The sequence below is a fragment of the Haliotis cracherodii genome, unplaced genomic scaffold (assembly GCF_022045235.1).
Source record: "Haliotis cracherodii isolate W230 unplaced genomic scaffold, xgHalCrac1.p SCAF_11, whole genome shotgun sequence".
In the NCBI taxonomy this organism is placed as follows: domain Eukaryota; kingdom Metazoa; phylum Mollusca; class Gastropoda; order Lepetellida; family Haliotidae; genus Haliotis; species Haliotis cracherodii.
In genome coordinates, this window is record NW_027266266.1 from 42,428,923 (window position 1) to 42,449,117 (window position 20,195).

The 20,195-nt window shown below is 40.6% G+C and overlaps 1 protein-coding gene across 7 annotated transcripts in view; it reads left to right on the forward strand.

Annotated features, from left to right (window-relative positions):
* LOC139456522 (septin-4-like) overlaps positions 1 to 20,195 on the forward strand; it is a 119,588-nt gene that overhangs the window by 94,102 nt on the left and 5,291 nt on the right. For all 7 annotated transcript variants that reach the window (XM_071238285.1, XM_071238284.1, XM_071238290.1 and 4 more), the window contains 9 exons: positions 9,971 to 10,064; positions 11,120 to 11,206; positions 12,154 to 12,277; positions 12,885 to 13,019; positions 14,750 to 14,867; positions 16,059 to 16,160; positions 17,240 to 17,336; positions 18,499 to 18,550; positions 19,890 to 19,994. In XM_071238285.1, the coding sequence (XP_071094386.1) occupies positions 9,971 to 10,064; positions 11,120 to 11,206; positions 12,154 to 12,277; positions 12,885 to 13,019; positions 14,750 to 14,867; positions 16,059 to 16,160; positions 17,240 to 17,336; positions 18,499 to 18,550; positions 19,890 to 19,994 (914 nt within the window). The remainder of the gene's footprint in view (positions 1 to 9,970; positions 10,065 to 11,119; positions 11,207 to 12,153; positions 12,278 to 12,884; positions 13,020 to 14,749; positions 14,868 to 16,058; positions 16,161 to 17,239; positions 17,337 to 18,498; positions 18,551 to 19,889; positions 19,995 to 20,195) is intronic.

Here is a 20,195-nt window from a genome sequence, read left to right on the forward strand (position 1 = left end):
CTTGAATGCGACGTTAGTGATATGTGCATATGTTGATCATAATTTCATCAACAATTCAGAAACAGCAAATCAGTCAATAGTTGTAAGAGAAATATATTCTGTTATTTGATTAACGAGACAGATCCAGACTGACACTGATTGATTGCTATAAACATTACGGCAGTTTGCTGTCATGTCACAGATGTGGGAAGTCAAGGTCACTGGTGTCACCTTGCTTTGTATAGATCATGCATTCCTCTTTAAATCAATATCCTTCATTCTTGCATGCCAACAGTATTTTCCTATATTTGTCTGAAGGTAGGAATTTCATATCACACATGATGAAGGCATGGAAGATGTATAGGAATGGAGAAATCATGATGTTGATTCGGGGAGTAGAGAGTTGAATCTACTTCTTCAAGTGATTTCTCTGACTTAAACCATCGCATGGTTGATGTATAATTTCTGTATAAATTTGCATAATGACCTATAGTTGCATCAGTTTTTCTTGTTTAAAATGCGTATTCAGAATGGCCAGTGAATTCCTGGCTCCGAATCAACTGCAAGAACAGTAGCAGGATGTCATCATAATGGTTTAACCGTGGGAAAAAAAATTAAGGATTAAATAGGATTCATTGGGGATCTGGGTTAGAATAGGCTCCCACCTACCTCTACTTGATCAAGTGATAGAAACAAAGCATGACAGCGAGCAAGAGAAAGACTATGTGCAACATGCACACAACTGAAGTTATGACATGTAAGATTGAACACCCTTTCATCACCTGCCTCCATGGCTCAGCTGGAAAACAGTTGGTTACTAAACATGCTTTGTGAGGTTGCACATCATGGTATTTTCATATGGAAAATATTGTGACTTTTAACGAAAGTAAAAAAATCAACATTAGGTGCATATTAAAAGGCTGTTTATACAAGTCACACATAAAACCTCCAAGCAGGTCTTACAATTCAAATGTAGAACCTCAAAGCAGGCCTTACAACTGATGTAAAACCTCCAAGCTGGCCTCACTTGAAAGTTATATCTCTCACAAGGTTACATTGAGATAGCAAGATACCTACAACACAAGAAAAGTGGTGTAAAAATTAGGTTGATAATGAGTGGTGGTTGTCAGTAATAGCTAAATCCGTATTCGACGTAATAAGCGCCCCGCTCTAATAAGCGCCCACATAGAGATTTGCTAATATATTGGCTGGTGAACAATCCCAATTAGCACCCCTTCTGACCCCTTTTCGCATATAATACGGACCGCTTCCTTCCCCCATTCGCCTATAATACGCACTCATGTGTTATATGCACCCTTTATTATTGGCAATTAAATTCTGGAAAGAAAAATCTGTCGTACATAAACATTTCAGGTTGTCAGCATAAACCACGATATTTATCTTTCAACTCTGTTTTTTTCACCAAAATAATATTCTAATAAGAGCCCCCTATTTCTAATTTTGAGAGCGCCCTGGGCGCTTATTACGTCGAATACAGTAACATTTTTAAGGTTTTCTAATAGAGGTCCTAGTGAGCATACACGTCCTAAAAATCATACCTTGTCGTTCATGATTCAGTTATGCTACCTATAAATATTAACAAACAATAACCACTTTCACTGTCAGGCTTGTACTGTTTGTTGTTTGCCTGCCATTCTAGACATTGACAAGAGACACAATGTCATGTACACATATTATTGATTTCATATGAATATTATTTGGTGAATAGAAACATTATCAATTCAAAATATGTGCATGCATGTGTTGTCAGCTGTCTGCTAACACTGTCTGTCTGTCTAAACATGCTGTTCAACGGTCAATCTTCCTACTTGAGTTACAGATAGCCTCATGCAGTGATATTGACGAGTCACAGACTGTAATATACGTTGACAGGTGCTTGTTGATTTATCACCGCAGCTGTAGGTGTCAATGCATGTTATCACACAACTTGTAAGTCCCCAGGGCTGGAGCAGAAATTGTAGATAACCCACATTTTGAAGTACAAGTGTGTGATGGATAATTCTTCTATGGGACGTCACAGATGATATTTTTATTGACTTTCTTATTTGAATACTTTTCATATGATGTTTCCAAGGCCGTAGTTAACTTTTTTTTGACAGGGGGGCAAATATTTCTACATTCGCCCCCCCCCCCCCCCCCCCCCGGCTGGCTACGGCACTTATTTCCAGATTAGAATTTTTGACAGAATTTACCATATAGGAGGTGTTTTATAAGTCGTCAGTGATCACACAACTTGTAAGTCCCCAGGGCTGGAGCAGAAATTGTAGATAACCCACAGTTTGAAGTACAAGTGTGTGATGGATAATTCTTCTATGGGACGTCACAGATGATATTTTTATTGACTTTCTTATTTGAATACTTTTCATATGATGTTTCCAAGGCCGTAGTTAACTTTTTTTTGACAGGGGGCAAATATTTCTACATTCGCCCCCCCCCCCCCCCCCCCCCCCCCCCGGCTGGCTACGGCACTTATTTCCAGATTAGAATTTTTGACAGAATTTACCATATAGGAGGTGTTTAATAAGTCGTCAGTGATCTCTGTGTAAGGACAGCGATAAAATGAAGTCAGTGGTCACGCTTCTGCACTTCAATACTAAGGAAGCATCCATTTAATTTCTATGGGGGTTGTGGGTTGGGGTGGGAGACATTTTAAATGAATAATTTGTTCAACTTAAATGGATGCTCCCTAAACAACTGTTAATAACCTCAGTCAGCATCACACAAGGATTCCAAGACTAACACTCAGTCTTAGAAAATATAGAATTTTGATAGAAGCAACTAACATTTAAAGTGCAAAGGAGCCCAAGTGAGAGCCTGAACCTGTTGAAAATCTAGACTTGCTTTATTTAAAACTATAGCATTACATTAAAGGCTGGGCAGAAGGGTAAATAATATGGTTCAGGGATCCCCCGTACCTCGCTGGTGCTCCCCAGATACCTGTGCTCACTGAATGGATCAAGTGGTCAGGTTCAGTGACATGGTTGTTTGTGTGTTAGCGTGCACTGATGGCGTGGGACGCTGCTGAAAATATCAGTCACTTGATTGTCTGGTCCAGACAATTTACCGCCCGCAGTCATATAGCTGGAGTATTGAGGGTGTAAGGTGTTACCTGGGCGTGTGGCATAATATTGGTAATACCGTAATCAAAATAATAAGCGCACAGGGCGCTCTCAAAATTAGAAATTGGGGGCTCTTATTAGAATAACATTTTGGTGAAAAAAAGGGTAACAAGATCATAAATTTCGTGGTTTATGCTGACAGCCTGAAATGATACAAAAGAAAAGTCTGTGCGTATGTTAGACACAACAGATATATTTTTCCAGAATTTAATTGTCCATGACATATGCATATGACACACAAGTGTGTATTATACACAAATAATTATGTCTTGTGTACATTGATCAATTGGAAGAGGTGCTAATTGGGATTGTTCACTGGCCAATATATTAGCAAATATCACTGTGGAGGCTTATTAGAGCGGGGCGCTTATTACGTCGAATACGGTACATATTATTATGTCCCTATATCAAAGTATTTGTTGAAAAGGAAAGTTTATTTGGAACAAGAAGACCTGGAACTGTTATCGGTAGACCACGTGCACTGACCAATGCTTCTAACTGACCCTCGCGATGCGTTGGTTATTTGCCCACTTGTGGCACTCCAATCAGGGTTTGTTTGATGTGGATGGACACCCAAGTGTTACCTGATAGGTGAGCTAACGAGGTTTCAGCCCATCGCCAGGTAAAAGATGTTTGGGGGAGTCCATGAGCTGGGACGAATGGGGTGGAGTCCTGGACAGGGCTGCTATTGTACCTCGTGTTGATGTAGCTGTGATAAGACTGTCAATTCTATGAAGCCTGTGGAAGCTTTGTCAACTGGTAGATCTGAGATCTACTCTTCCCCTTGTGTTGATCTAATAAATGTTGTTTAATGCCTCTGCATAGGGGAACTGTATTCATAGCATTTCTCTTTTATACATGCTTGCTGTAAAAGGCGACTATACTTGTCGTAAGAGGCGACTAACTGTTCATGCATTTGTGTGGATCGATGCTCATGATATCAATCACTGGATTGTCTGGTCAAGACTGGATTATTTACAGACCACTGTCATGTAGCTTGAATATTGCTGAGTGTGGCGTAAAACAACAAACAAACAAACAATACATTTAGGCCAAACAGAAAAGCAAAAAATAGTACTTTTTGTTGCGTCTTGTTCTTGTTGGTGCTCAATGCTAAGGGGGTAAGACAAGGACTAGCCGGCTTGGAAGTCTAGGTGGGGTAAATGTTAAACTGCGGCATGGTATCTCAGTGTGCTAGCACTATAAAACATTGTCCAGAAGAGTAAAATCAGTCACACACACATGCATATGCACACATGCGCATGCACATCTCAATGTAAATGCAAAAGATTTTAAAGCAATGTTGAACCCAATTTCACCTTACCTTACAGTGGCACACAATCAACCTCTAATGAATCCCCCTTCACCTCACCTCCCCTCAACATAATGCAGACAAAAACACCAGAAATATCCTGAATAACAAAACCATGAATAGACTAATATCTAATCTCTAAAATTAAAATGTTTCACAGAATAAAAACATTTACTAAATTATTTAATAAGATATAATAAAAAGGAGCCCTTTTCCTGAAACTGCAGTAATCTAGACTTGCCAACTACATGTATTATAGACTTGCATGGGCTGTATTGGATATATTAGTTTCAGGGTCTGTATGACAGTAATCTAGACTTGCCAACTATTATAGCCTTGCATGGGCTGTATTGGATATATTAGTTTCAGGGGGGTCTGTATGACAGTAATCTAATCTTGCCAACTATTTTATCCTTGCATGGGCAGTATTGGATATATTTGTTTCAGGGTCTGTATGGTAGATTAGGATAAAGATAACACAAAGATTGTTGGTAAGCACCATTCTAGGAGACAGCATCATGTTTACTGAGAGATCCCTTCTCCCCTACAATGGAGACTTGTCATCACTTTTGTTTAGACTTCTCTCGTGGGGCACCAGTTTCACCAAACAGATATAACCTACAACAAATCTTGTAGCATCTCCGCAGTGAGCTGTCAATTGTTGTGAAACACTCTCAATGAGGTTTTTTCGCGTGTGTCTTGAAAGAGAAATGTCCCACTTTCTTGTTATGACTTCAGATTTCTGAAAGGTCACGTACATTTCCCTGTCGGCCTGTCACTCAAATGTGTGACCTTTAACAGCTTGACCAACTTTTTGTCAGCATGCTTGGTTAGACAGACATATATCCACATGCTGTGCCTTAGTTTGTTATACAAGGCATTTCTATTTTGAGCTTAGCATTGTTCTTTTCTGCTGAAATTAAAGTGGACATTTCTTAATGACTCGAAATGGATTCAATAAATATTCCATCCATTTAATTAACCATCCCTCTAATAATCCACCATCTTGTCATCCATCCATCCATCCCTCAAATAATCCACCATCTTGTCATCCATCCATCCATCCCTCAAATAATCCACCATCTTGTTATCAGTCCATCCCTCTAATAATCCACCATCTTGTTATCAGTCCATCCCTCTAATAATCCACCATCTTGTTATCAGTCCATCCCTCTAATAATCCATCATCTTGTCATCCATCCATCCCTCAAATAATCCACCATCTTATCATCCATCCATCCATCCCTCTAATAATCCACCATCTTATCCATCCATCCATCCCTCAAATAATCCACCATCTTATCATCCATCCATCCATCCATCCATCCCTCTAATAATCCATCATCTTGTCATCCATCCATCCCTCAAATAATCCACCATCTTGTTATCCATCCATCCCTCTAATAATCCACCATCTTATCATCCATCCATCCATCCCTCAAATAATCCACCATCTCGTCATCCATCCATCCCTCAAATAATCCACCATCTTGTTATCCACCCATCCCTCTAATAACCCACCATCTTGTCATCCATCCATCCCTCTAATAATCCACCATCTTGTCATCCATCCATCCATCCCTCTAATAATCCACCATCTTGTCATCCATCCATCCCTCAAATAATCCACCATCTTGTCATCCATCCATCCCTCTAATAATCCACCATCTCGTTATCAGTCCATCCCTCAAATAATCCACCATCTTGTTATCCACCCATCCCTCTAATAATCCACCATCTTGTTATCAGTCCATCCCTCTAATAATCCACCATCTTGTTATCCATCTATTATACCATTTAAAATTCCATGTAATATTTCATCAACCATCCATATAATAGCCCATCTATCATCACATAATAATGCAGCCATCCTTCCTTCTTTCCAATATTCCACCCACCCACCCATCTTTCCAATATTCCATCCACCCACCCATCTTTCCAATATTCCACCCATTCATCCATCTTTCCAATATTCCATCCATCTTTCCAATATTCCATCCACCCACCCATCTTTCCAATATCCCATCCATCCATATTTCCAATATTCCATCCATACATCCATCTTTCCAATATTCCATCCACCCACCCATCTTTCCAATATTCCACCCATTCATCCATCTTTCCAATATTCCATCAATCCATCCATCTTTCCAATATTCCATCCACCCACCCATCTTTCCAATATTCCATCCACCCACCCATCTTTCCAATATTCCATCCATTCATCCATCTTTCCAATATTCCATCCATCTTTCCAATATTCCACCCACCCACCCATCTTTCCAATATTCCATCCATCCATCCATCTTTCCAATATTCCATCCACCCACCCATCTTTCCAAAATTCCACCCATTCATCCATCTTTCCAATATTCCATCCATCCATCCATCTTTCCAATATTCCATCCACCCACCCATCTTTCCAATATTCCATCCATTCATCCATCTTTCCAATATTCCATCCATCTTTCCAATATTCCAACCACCCACCCATCTTTCCAATATTCCATCCATCCATCTTTCCAATATTCCATCCATCCATCCATCTTTCCAATATTCCATCCACCCACCCATCTTTCCAAAATTCCACCCATTCATCCATCTTTCCAATATTCCATCCATCCATCTTTCCAATATTCCATCCATCCATCCATCTTTCCAATATTCCATCCACCCACCCATCTTTCCAAAATTCCACCCATTCATCCATCTTTCCAATATTCCATCCATCCATATTTCCAATATTCCATCCATCCATCCATCTTTCCAATATTCCATCCACCCACTCATCTTTCCAATATTTCATCCATCCATCTTTCCAATATTCCATCCATCCATCCATCTTTCCAATATTCCATCCACCCACCCATCTTTCCAATATTCCACCCATTCATCCATCTTTCCAATATTTCATCCATCTTTCCAATATTCCACCCACCCACCCATCTTTCCAATATTCCATCCATCCATCTTTCCAATATTCCATCCATCCATCCATCTTTCCAATATTCCATCCACCCACCCATCTTTCCAATATTCCACTCATTCATCCATCTTTCCAATATTCCATCCATCTTTCCAATATTCCATCCACCAACTCATCTTTCCAATATTCCATCCACCCACCCATCTTTCCAATATTCCATCCATCCATCCATCTTTCCAATATTCCATCCATCTTTCCAATATTCCATCCACCAACTCATCTTTCCAATATTCCATCCACCCATCTTTCTAATATTCCACCCACCCACCCATCTTTCCAATATTCCATCCATCCATCTTTCCAATATTCCATCCATCCATCCATCTTTCCAATATTCCATCCACCCACCCATCTTTCCAATATTCCACCCATTCATCCATCTTTCCAATATTCCATCCATCTTTCCAATATTCCATCCACCCATCTTTCCAATATTCCATCCATCCACCCATCTTTCCAATATTCCATCCATCCATCCATCTTTCCAATATTCCATCCACCCACCCATCTTTCCAATATTCCACCCATTCATCCATCTTTCCAATATTCCACCCATCTTTCCAATATTCCATCCACCCACTCATCTTTCCAATATTCCATCCACCCATCTTTCCAATATTCCATCCATCCATCCATCTTTCCAATATTCCATCCATCTTTCCAATATTCCATCCACCAACTCATCTTTCCAATATTCCATCCACCCATCTTTCCAATATTCCATCCACCAACTCATCTTTCCAATATTCCATCCATCCATCTTTCCAATATTCCATCCATTCATCCTTCTATAAGTATTCCATCCACCCATCTTACCAATATTCCATCCACCATCATCCATCCATCCCTCTGTCCATCTTTCCATCCATCTTTCCAATATGACCTCTATCCATCAGATATCATCTATCCATCCCTAAATCATCTAGGTTCCATCCAGTTAATATACATTACATCCAATTGATTATACTGCCATTCATGTAATATTCCACCCCCACGTAACAACTATCTTCAGTGAACATGTCAAATGCTATCTGTCCAAGCAGTAAAACTGTCCAATCGCTCATCATTACATTTTGTATTCCGATGTAATTTGACCTAGCCAGCTAGGAGATGACATTAAGAGATTGTGGGGATTCGTTATTGCCACATGTAATGGATATTATTAAAGGTTAGGGGAACCACAATCATTCTCCTGTGCTGATGTCACACTTCCTATGAGAGTGATGTCAATTTCACAGAGGCTGTCTCAAGAATTGACATCTATATGTTTGTTTGGTTAAGTGATAGATGTGTTACTCAATATGTTATTGCGCAAGATGCTGCCTGGATTTTTTTTGTGGCTTTGTGTGTCAGTGATATGAATCCCTTGCTTTGTCAATTTCAGAGGGGTTGTCTCAAAAGTTGAGATGAGATTTAATGAGCTGTTGTTATGTGACAGCCATACAATTCAAATATCCTTATTACAAACATGGCATCATAGCATTGTCAATTTTTGAGGGACCATCTCAAAAATTATAAAAAAAATATAACAGCTTTTTTGAGGTTGCAAATAAATCTATAGTCTGCTAATCATTTTAGGAAAATTTCATTTCTTATTGTAGTGTGGCTCTCGTCTTGAATCCCTCCCTCTAACTTTTCGTGTTGAGTATATAACGTGTCCATAATGAAAAACAGAAAATGAACACCAAAAAACAGTAAAAACTGATGTTAATTAATGTTTAGGGACAGCACATTTTGGAAAAAAATGTACATGGAAAAAAAGATTAATTTTTAAGTTTATAAGAAAAGAAAGAAGTACTAATAAAGCGTCTTTTTAAAACGAATGCGACACCAAGGCTTGAACAAGAAAAGGATCAATATAATGGAGGCAACCCTTGCTGTGCCTGTTGTTGTGTTAGGAATTTCTCTGCACCTTACAGAGCAAAAAACACTTGATTGAGAAAATTGCAACTGCTCTAAGTTGGCCTTGGTTGTGTTGACACAGGATTCAAGTGTCACTTCTAGCATCAGCCTGGGCGGCGGTAGGGGTGTGTGTGTGTGTGTGTGTGTGTGTGAGTGTGAGTGAGTGTGAGTGTGAGTGTGAGTGAGTGTGTGTGTGTGTGTGTGTGTGTGTGTGTGTGTGTGAGTGAGAGAGTGTGGTGGTGGAGTGATCTTATCTGAGGGTTGCAGGCATCTGATGGAAAGAAACCTTTGTTGGGCAATTTGAGACACACATGAACAAGCAGTATACTACTACTACTGCTACTACTACTACTACTACTACTACTACTGTAAGAGGCCACTAACAGGATCGGGTGGTCAGGCTCGCTGACTTGGTTGATGCAAGTCATCGTATCCCAATGGCATGGATCAATGCTCAGGATATCTATCACTGGATTGTATGGTCAAGACTCGATTATTTACACACCGCCATCATTTTGCAAACAAGCAAATTACTGCTACTACTACTATTGCTGCTGCTACTACTACTACTACCCCATCATCTACTTCTACTACTACCACTACCACTACCACTCCCTGATTGTATACTAACTTAGATCTCTTGTGTTCCAGGATGATGATGAGTTTATTGGCTTCGCCACGCTGCCAGATCAGGTTCACAGGAAGGCGGTCAAGAGGGGATTTGACTTTACCCTGATGGTTGTGGGTAAGTTATATACGATCCCATGCTCTACAACTGGAGATTTTGTCCGCCAAAAACTGAAGTCTCTTTGACAGTTCATGGCAAGCACTGTCAGAAATAAGAGTTAACATTATGATACCCTGATTTTGTTTTTTTATCATCCACATGTCATTAAAAAAACACTTCTGTTTTCCGACTCACGGGCCCTCCGCCCCAGCTCACTCACTCACTCACTTTTCATATCAATAAATATGTAAATATTGACATTTATTTTTATTTCGATTGAGCATGATTGGAAAAGCTGGAATAAAATCTGTGAAACATAAACAAATGTTACAATTACATAATCAACACCCTATAGACAGTGTCCGAGTCACATAATCAACTCCCTATAGACAGTGTCCCAGTCATACATTCAACACCCTATAGACAGTGTCCCAGTCACATAATTAACACCCTACAGACAGTGTCCCAGTCACATAATTAACTCCCTATAGACAGTATCCGAGTCACATAATCAACACCCTATAGAGAGTGTCCCAGTCATATAATCAACACTCTATAGACAGTGTCCCAGTCACATAATCAACACCCTATAGACAGTGTCCCAGTCATATAATCAACACCCTATAGACAGTGTCCCAGTCACATAATCAACACCCTATAGACAATGTTCCAGTCATACAATCAACACCCTATAGACAGTGTCACAGTCATACAATCAACACCCTATAGACAGTGTCCCAGTCACATAATCAACACCCTACAGACAGTGTCCCAGTCACATAATCAACACCCTATAGCGATGTCCCAGTCATATAATCAACTCTCTATAGACAGTGTCCCAGTCATATAGTCACATAGGCCTGTGGGGAAAATGGAAAATGTATGGGGTTGTCAGGCTAGGTGACTTTGCGCCCCATGGATTGCTCATTATATCAATCACTGGTTTGTCTGGTCAAGACTGCCATAGTTTCAAGCAAACAACAAATTAACAAGGTAGCTGCCAGTTGCACAGAGAATGCACCATGTCCCGTAGTTGCTGGGGAAGCTGCTAAGAGTGCTGTCTCTGTTCACAGGGGAGATGGGCCTCGGGAAATCAACTTTAATCAACAGTCTGTTCCTCACAGAGCTCTACAAGGAAAGAGAGGTGACCGGTGTAGAAGGTAAATATATGATGATGATTGACGATGATGATGATGATGATGATTAATTGATTATGTTCCTTGTTTTGTCAGCAGCATCGTGCTGGTTTCAGCAAAGTGGTAAACGTCTCCAATCTGCTTTATTTTTTACTTTAATACTACATAATGTGATATGGCAGCTTAATTCTCATTCACTCCGCTACTCACTTGCTGCCTCACTCACTCACTCACCCACCCACAACACACCCACACACTCACTCACTCACTCACTCACTACCTCACTGCCACACTCACTCACTAACTCACTCACTTGCTGCCTCACTCACTCACTCACCCACCCAAAACACACCCACCCACCCTTCCACTCACTCACTCACTCACTCACTCACTCACTCTCTCACTCACTTGCTGCCTCATTCACTGATTAACTCACTCACCCCACCACCCAAAACACACCCACCCTTCCACTCACTCACTCAATCACTCACTTGCTGCCTCACTCACTGATTAACTCACTCACTGATTAACTCACTCACCCAACCACCCAAAACACACCCACCCACCCTTCCACTCACTCACTCACTCACTCTCTCACTCACTCACTCACTCTCTCACTCACTTGCTGCCTCATTCACTGATTAACTCACTCACCCAACCACCCAAAACACACCCACCCACCCTTCCACTCACTCACTACCTCACTCACTCACTACCTCACTCACTCACTCACTCACTCACTCACTCACTCACTCACTCACCCACCCAAAACACACCCACACACTCACTCACTCACTCACTCACACACCCACTCACTCACTCACTCACTACCTCACTGCCACACTCACTCACTAACTCACTCACTTGCTGCCTCACTCACTGATTAACTCACTCACTCACCCACCCAAAACACACCCACTCACTCACTCACTCACTCACTCACTCACTCACTCACTCCATTGTGTATTCAGATCGGGTCAGCTGTACAGTGGAGATAGAGAAGAAACAGCTAGAGATTGAGGAGAAGGGGGTGCGACTACGCTTGACTATTGTAGACACTCCTGGTTTCAACGACGCAGTCAACGCAGAGAGCAGGTAAGATGTCGGTAGGCCTGTCTCGGGATCCCCATAGGAAACATATTCCATGATCTTAACCATTCTAAACTGACTCCCGAAAAACTGGAATACTGTTAAAAGCGGTGTTAAACCCAACTCACTCATCGTATGTCTATGTTTAAGTATGGGAGTCATTGCTGCCCTAAGATCACTTTGTGCAACCAAACCCTGTTTTTTAAGAAATCGTGCCATTCAAATAATTAGTCAAATCATATACAGAAGTTACAGCATCAGTCCTGAAAGAGTTATCTCCCATGGTTTCATTTTTCCTTCAAAAAAGGAAGTTGGCAAACATGTTATTTCCTTCAGGAGCTGTTGTTAAGGTAACTAAGTCATTATGTTTTAGTATTTGAATGTTTGTCAACAATGACCAGCTCCACATGGAACAAGTTCCATCTTGAACAAATATCACCAGTGTATAATTTATCAAAGTTTCCTAGTAAAACTGTTCCATAGGAATAATTCCCCTAGAGAACAATACTACAAAGGAACAGTTTGACTACAGGAACAGATACTCTTTGAAATATTTTCTATTAGTTCATGGCATGATTTAATCATTGAACCTTTGGGCCTTTTTTGTTTGTAGCTGGAAAAGCTTAGAAGCCTACATCGACAAACAGTTTGAACAATACTTCCAAGATGAGAGCGGACTTAACCGAAAGAATATTGTGGATAACCGAGTGCATTGTGTCCTTTACTTCATATCCCCATATGGGCACGGGTATGTCAACATATGACTAGAACACTTCATATCCCCATATGGCACGGGTATGTCAACATATGACTAGAACACTTCATATCCCCATATGGGCACGGGTATGTCAACATATCACTAGAACACTTCATATCCCCATATGGGCACGGGTATGTCAACATATCACTAGAACACTTCATATCCCCATATGGCACGGGTTTGTCAACATATGACTAGAACACTTCATATCCCCATATGGGCACGGGTATGTCAATATATGACTAGAACACTTCATATCCCCATACGGGATGGGTATGTCAATATATGACTAGAACACTTTATATCCCCATACGGGATGGGTATGCCAATATATGACTAGAGCACTTCATATCCCCATATGGGCACGGGTATGTCAACATATCACTAGAACACTTCATATCCCCATATGGGATGGGTATGTCCACATATGACTAGAACACTTCGTATCTCCATACGGGACGGGTATGTCCACATATGACTAGAACACTTCGTATCTCCATACGGGACGGGTATGTCCACATATGACTAGAACACTTCATATCCCCATATGGGCACAGGTATGTCAATATATGACTAGAACACTTCATATCCCCATACGGGATGGGTATGTCAATATATGACTAGAACACTTTATATCCCCATACGGGATGGGTATGCCAATATATGACTAGAGCACTTCGTATCCCCATATGGGCACGGGTATGTCCACATATGACTAGAACACTTCGTATCCCCATACGGGACGGGTATGTCAACATATCACTAGAACACTTCATATCCCCATATGGGATGGGTATGTCCACATATGACTAGAACACTTTGTATCCCCATACGGGACGGGTATGTCCACATATGACTAGAACACTTTATATCCCCATACGGGATGGGTATGCCAATATATGACTAGAGCACTTCGTATCCCCATATGGGCACGGGTATGTCAACATATCACTGGAACACTTCGTATCCCCATACGGGACGGGTATGTCCACATATCACTAGAACACTTCATATCCCCATACGGGACGGGTATGTCCACATATCACTAGAACACTTTGTATCCCCATACGGGACGGGTATGTCCACATATGACTAGAACACTTCGTATCCCCATATGGGATGGGTATGTCCACATATGACTAGAACACTTTGTATCCCCATACGGGACGGGTATGTCCACATATGACTAGAACACTTTATATCCCCATACGGGATGGGTATGCCAATATATGACTAGAGCACTTCGTATCCCCATATGGGCACGGGTATGTCAACATATCACTGGAACACTTCGTATCCCCATACGGGACGGGTATGTCCACATATCACTAGAACACTCCATATCCCCATACGGGACGGGTATGTCCACATATCACTAGAACACTTTGTATCCCCATACGGGACGGGTATGTCCACATATGACTAGAACACTTCATATCCCCATATGGGATGGGTATGTCCACATATGACTAGAACACTTCGTATCCCCATATGGGACAGGTATGTCTACGTATCTCTAGGACACTTCGTATCCCCATACGGGCACGGGAATGTCCACTAAAACACAATATTTTATTGTTTAGACACTAGTTAGAGGTACAACTTGGGTGATTAATAGATGTTATATAGTTTAACAGAAAACAACAACATATATAAGTCTTACATATTCTGTCTGACAATCCTGTTCGCAACTAATGGTCAGCATCTGTCACTTGTAGGTTGAAGCCGATCGACATCCAGGTGATGAAGAAACTACATAACAAAGTTAACATTGTGCCACTGCTGGCTAAATCCGACATTCTCACAAAGGCCGAGGTGAAGAGATTAAAACAAAGGGTAGGTAGATGATACTTGTAAAGTTTGTTTAACCTGTTTATCTCCCCTTTCTGTCAGTTTCATGACCTGTCTGGACCTATTGGATCCCGGTTGTTAATCGACATCCATCTATGGACCCATCTGTCCTTTTAAGTACCAATCCATTTATGTGTCCATCCATTTACCCATCCTTCAATGAACCTATCTGTCCATGCATATGTCTATCTGTGTACCCATCTAGCTATCATGTATCATCCATCCATCCATTCACTAATCCCTATATTATCTTCCCATACATCATCCATAGATCCATCCATTAATCCCTTTTCATCCATCCATCCATTAATCCATTTATCATTCACCCATCCATTAATCCTTTCATCCATTAATCCCTTTTCATCCATCCATCCATTAATCCATTTATCATCCACCCATCCATTAATCCTTTCATCCATTAATCCCTTTTCATCCATCCATCCATTAATCCATTTATCATCCACCCATGCATAAATCTTTCCATCCATTAATCCCATTTCATCCATCCATCCATTAATCCATTTATCATCCATCCATTAATCCTTCCATCCATTAATCCATTTGTCATCCACCCATCCATTAATCCATCCATGAATCCCTTTATCTATCATCCATCCATCCATTAATCCATTTGTCATCCATAAATAAATTCATTCATCATCCATCCATCCATGCATTAATCACTTTGTTAGCCATCCATCCATCCATTATCCATCCATGTATCACCCATACATCCATGAATCACCCATCCATCCATTAATCTCTTTAATATCCATCCATCCATGTATCACCCTTCCATCCATTAATCTCTTTATTAACCATCCATCCATCCATGTATCACCAATCCATGCATTCATCCCTTTATTATCCATCCATCCATGTATCACCCATCCATGCATTAAGCCCTTTATTATTAATCCATCCATCCATCCATCCATTCATTAATCTCTTTATTATCCATCCATTTTTCCATTAATCTCTTTATTATCCATCCATCCATGTATCACCCATCCATCATTAATCCCTTTATTATCTATCCATCCATGCATTAATCCCTTTATTATCCCTCCATCCATCCATGTATCACCCATCCATGCATTAATCCCTTGATTACCCAACCATCCATCCATGTATCATCCATCCACTCACCCAATGACTCCCGTGTTTCTGATGCAGATCCTGGAGGAGATCGAGAAGAATGACATCCACATCTACGAGTTCCCTGACTGTGACAGTGATGAGGACGAGGACTTCAAGCAGCAAGACAGCGACTTGAAGGTGAGCAGGACTTTCCTAAAGACGTCCTAAAACCATCTCCCTGAAGCGACATTCGTAGGCTTTGGATAGGCAATACACACAAAGTGACATTTGAGACATTTGAGACATTCTTACAAAACATTGGCCTGAAAAATCTGTTGTCCTATTTTATAGACCAGCCTACCCATACCTAACTGAATAACAAAGTAAAACATTATGTCTCATATGTTACATTATCAACTAACAATGTTGTTCATTTGTTGGAGACCCGTGAAGATTCGGGTTAGAATAGGTCTTCAGCAACCCATGCTTGCCGTAAAAGGCGACTTTGCTTGTCGTAAGAGGCGACTAACTGGATTGGGTGGTCAGGCTCGCTGACTTGGTTGATGCATGTCATTGTATCCCAATTGCATGGATCGATGCTCATGATGTCAATCACTGGATTGTCTGGTCCAGACTCGATTATTTACAGACCGCCGTCATATAGCTGGAATATTGCTGAGTGCGGCGTTAAACAACAAACAAACAAACATTTGTTGGAAATCAGAAATTAATCACCCTTTTACAGTTTTTATTTTTTATTGTGCTTTTTGGTATAATTACATAAACATCCCTTAAATTAATTGTCTGAATTAATATTCTCAGTATTTGATTCATAGCTCGCTGTTGATACATGATCTGTTTGAGTCTGATTGTGTGTTGCAACCATTTTGGTTTGAAATAGGACAATGTTTGTTTCTAACCCTTTCATTTTTTAAAGAGTGTATTGTGCCATTCTATGCAATCCGAACTATGTCTTTGACGGAATACTGTATTAATCTACAACTCAATTTTTTTTTGTCTGAATTAACGTTTATGAAATCATTGTGTAAATTACTTGTGTTTGTCGTTAACACGTATTCGTTTATCTGTAACAATATTTTGTCATCATACATGTATTCATCAATACTTATATGCATTCATCAGTTTGTCATTAATATACATCCGTACCATGCATTCATCAATAACATGTGTTTATCAATAACATGTTGCCAAGTGTTCATTATTGCCAAGTGTCATCAATGCCATGTGTTCATCAATGCCATGTCTTCTCCTTTCAGGCTGCTGTTCCCTTTGCTGTAGTAGGGTGCAACACAGTGGTGGAGGCAGCGGGCAAGAAGATCCGGGGTCGGGCGTACCCCTGGGGCATTGTGGAGAGTAAGTGACCCTAAGACCACACTTAGTGACCCTTACACCACTCTTAGTGACCCTTACACCACACTTAGTGACCCTTACATCACCATTAGTGACCCTTACACCACACTTAGTGACCCTTACACCACACTTAGTGACCCTTACACCACACTTAGTGACCCTTACACCACACTTAGTGACCCTTACACCACACTTAGTGACCCTTACACCACAATTAGTGACCCTTACACCACTCTTAGTGACCCTTACACCACACTTAGTGACCCTTACTCCACACTTAGTGACCCTTATACCACACTTAGTGACCCTTACACCACTCTTAGTGACCCTTACACCACTCTTAGTGACCCTTACACCACTCTTAGTGACCCTCACGCCACTCTTAGTGACCCTTACGCCACACTTAGTGACCCTTACACCACTCTTAGTGACCCTTACACCACACTTAGTGACCCTTATACCACACTTAGTGACCCTTACACCACTCTTAGTGACCCTTACACCACTCTGAGTGACCCTTACACCACTCTTAGTGACCCTTACATCACGCTTAGTGACCCTTACACCGCACTTAGTGACCCTTACACCACTCTTAGTGACCCTTACACCACTCTGAGTGACCCTTACACCACTCTTAGTGACCCTCACGCCACACTTAGTGACCCTTACACCACGCTTAGTGACCCTTACTCCACACCTAGTGACCCTTACACCACACTTTAATTCATCATGTAAGAATTGTTCGTTGGTTTATGCCGCAGTCAGCAATATTTTGGCTATGTCATTGAAGGTTGAAAATAATCAGTTGCCCAAGAAAACCAGTGTTTCTGCCATTTTGTAGTCATGGATACAGGGGAGATAACAATGTGAAAGATATATCACTTTGGCAATTTTTACTGTTTTGTAATCAATTTGTCAGAAAACATCATTTGTGAATGAATTTCTGTGTAAAATGATATAAATAAAAGTGAAAATTATGTTTGTTTCCCCAATAAAAAATGACCAGTCCCCTACAGGAATACCTCCACATTGTCCTTTGTATATCTGACAGTAACTACAGGAGTACAAAACAATAACTTGCTGACCTGTGTGCTAGAATATTGTATGTTTATTTTCAACTGTAAAATAAATTTGGATTTGATATTTTATATGTATGTTATTTCAGTTGACAACCCCAACCACTGCGACTTTAACAAGCTGCGACAAATGTTAATAAGGTGAGCCTGACTATGAAAAGTATTGGCTGGTTAACTGCCGGGCAAAAGAAAGCATCCACTTGAAAATTTTGACCATAACTTGACAAATATTAAATATTACTAGGCGTAAATGTAATAGTCATCAAAACACTGCAAACTTTAGGCCCAATACCTGTATTGAATACATCCCCATCATATATTTCTAGCCACCATCAAACATGGGTGTATACTTTCTTTTGCCTGGGGAGACCGCCTCCGTGGTCCGGGGAGACCATATCCACCCGCAGAGCGGAAGGTCCGGGGTTCAATTCCCTACCGCGTCATACTAAAAGTGGTTTAAAGATGGTACTTGTTGTTACCCTGTTTGGCGCTCGGCATTAAGGCACTAAAACAAGGACTGGTCGGCTCGGAGTCAGTATACTGTGTCTGAGTGGGGTATTCATGTTAAACTGCGGCATGGCATCTCAGTGAGCTAGCACTATAAATCGGCATCAGTCCGGACTAGTACAAGCAGCCACACAAACACACACAAGTACATGCACGTCGCTATATAAGTGCAATAATCTTGGACGCAACGTTAAACCCCATTTCACCTCACCTCTTTTGCCCAACAGTTGAGATAGACTGAAGGTCTAAATGAGCTTGTGTCGCCTGTTTTTTTATCATGAATTAAGGTTTGTATATATGACTCTAAGAAAATGTCACACATGATGATAACACTTGTTTATTTGATTAAAATAAAATGGAATCTTTATTTATTAAAATCAGTTTGTAACAAAAATCACCCACCTCAGGAGAATTAAGAAGGCATGACTCAATGTACGATTACTTTGAGATCTCATCATCACTTTCAAAACAAATATTTGACATATAGCTTACACACTCTTATTACCCACCGGGTTAGAAATAACCAAGTTAATAAAAGTCATATGTGCACCAGTGCAAATATCACCAGTGGATTGTTTACATAATCCGGATGTCATCTTTTGAATCTTATTGTGATGTGAGGACGGAATGACGTCACGTTAGAAACAATGTCATAGCTGAAAATTATTGAGGCATTCAACAATTGTGGTTTTCCAAGGCAGTCACGATCACTGCTTTTTTCTAAAAGGGTGCTCAAAACAATTAGGAATAATGGGTAATAGTGACATTATTACACCCACAAACATTGTCTAAGAATTCATCTATTACCCTCACGCTTGCTCGGGAAATACAGGAATTCTGACACTCGTTTTGTAAATTCAGTTTGACACACATGATCGTATAATAATCTCAATATATTTCACATTTCATAGAAACAATGAAAGCAGTTATATATTATTGTTTTTTCTACAGTTTTCAATAAATTTTGTTCCAGCACTCACATGCAGGATTTGAAAGACGTGACGTCTGACTGCCATTATGAGAATTATCGTGCAGAACATCTCAAAGATCACCTCACCACTTCACAAAAGGATAGGAGGTATGTCAGAAACCTTGTCACATCATGCCAGGGTCTTTGTGTTTAGCTTATACCATTCTCTTCCATCATAATGGAGGGCAGTGGCTTGTCACGCCGAAGACCTGGGTTCAATTCCCCACATGGGTACAATGTGTGAAGCCGATTTCTGGTGTTGCCTGCCATGATATTGCTGGAATATTGCTAAATGCGGGAAAAACCATA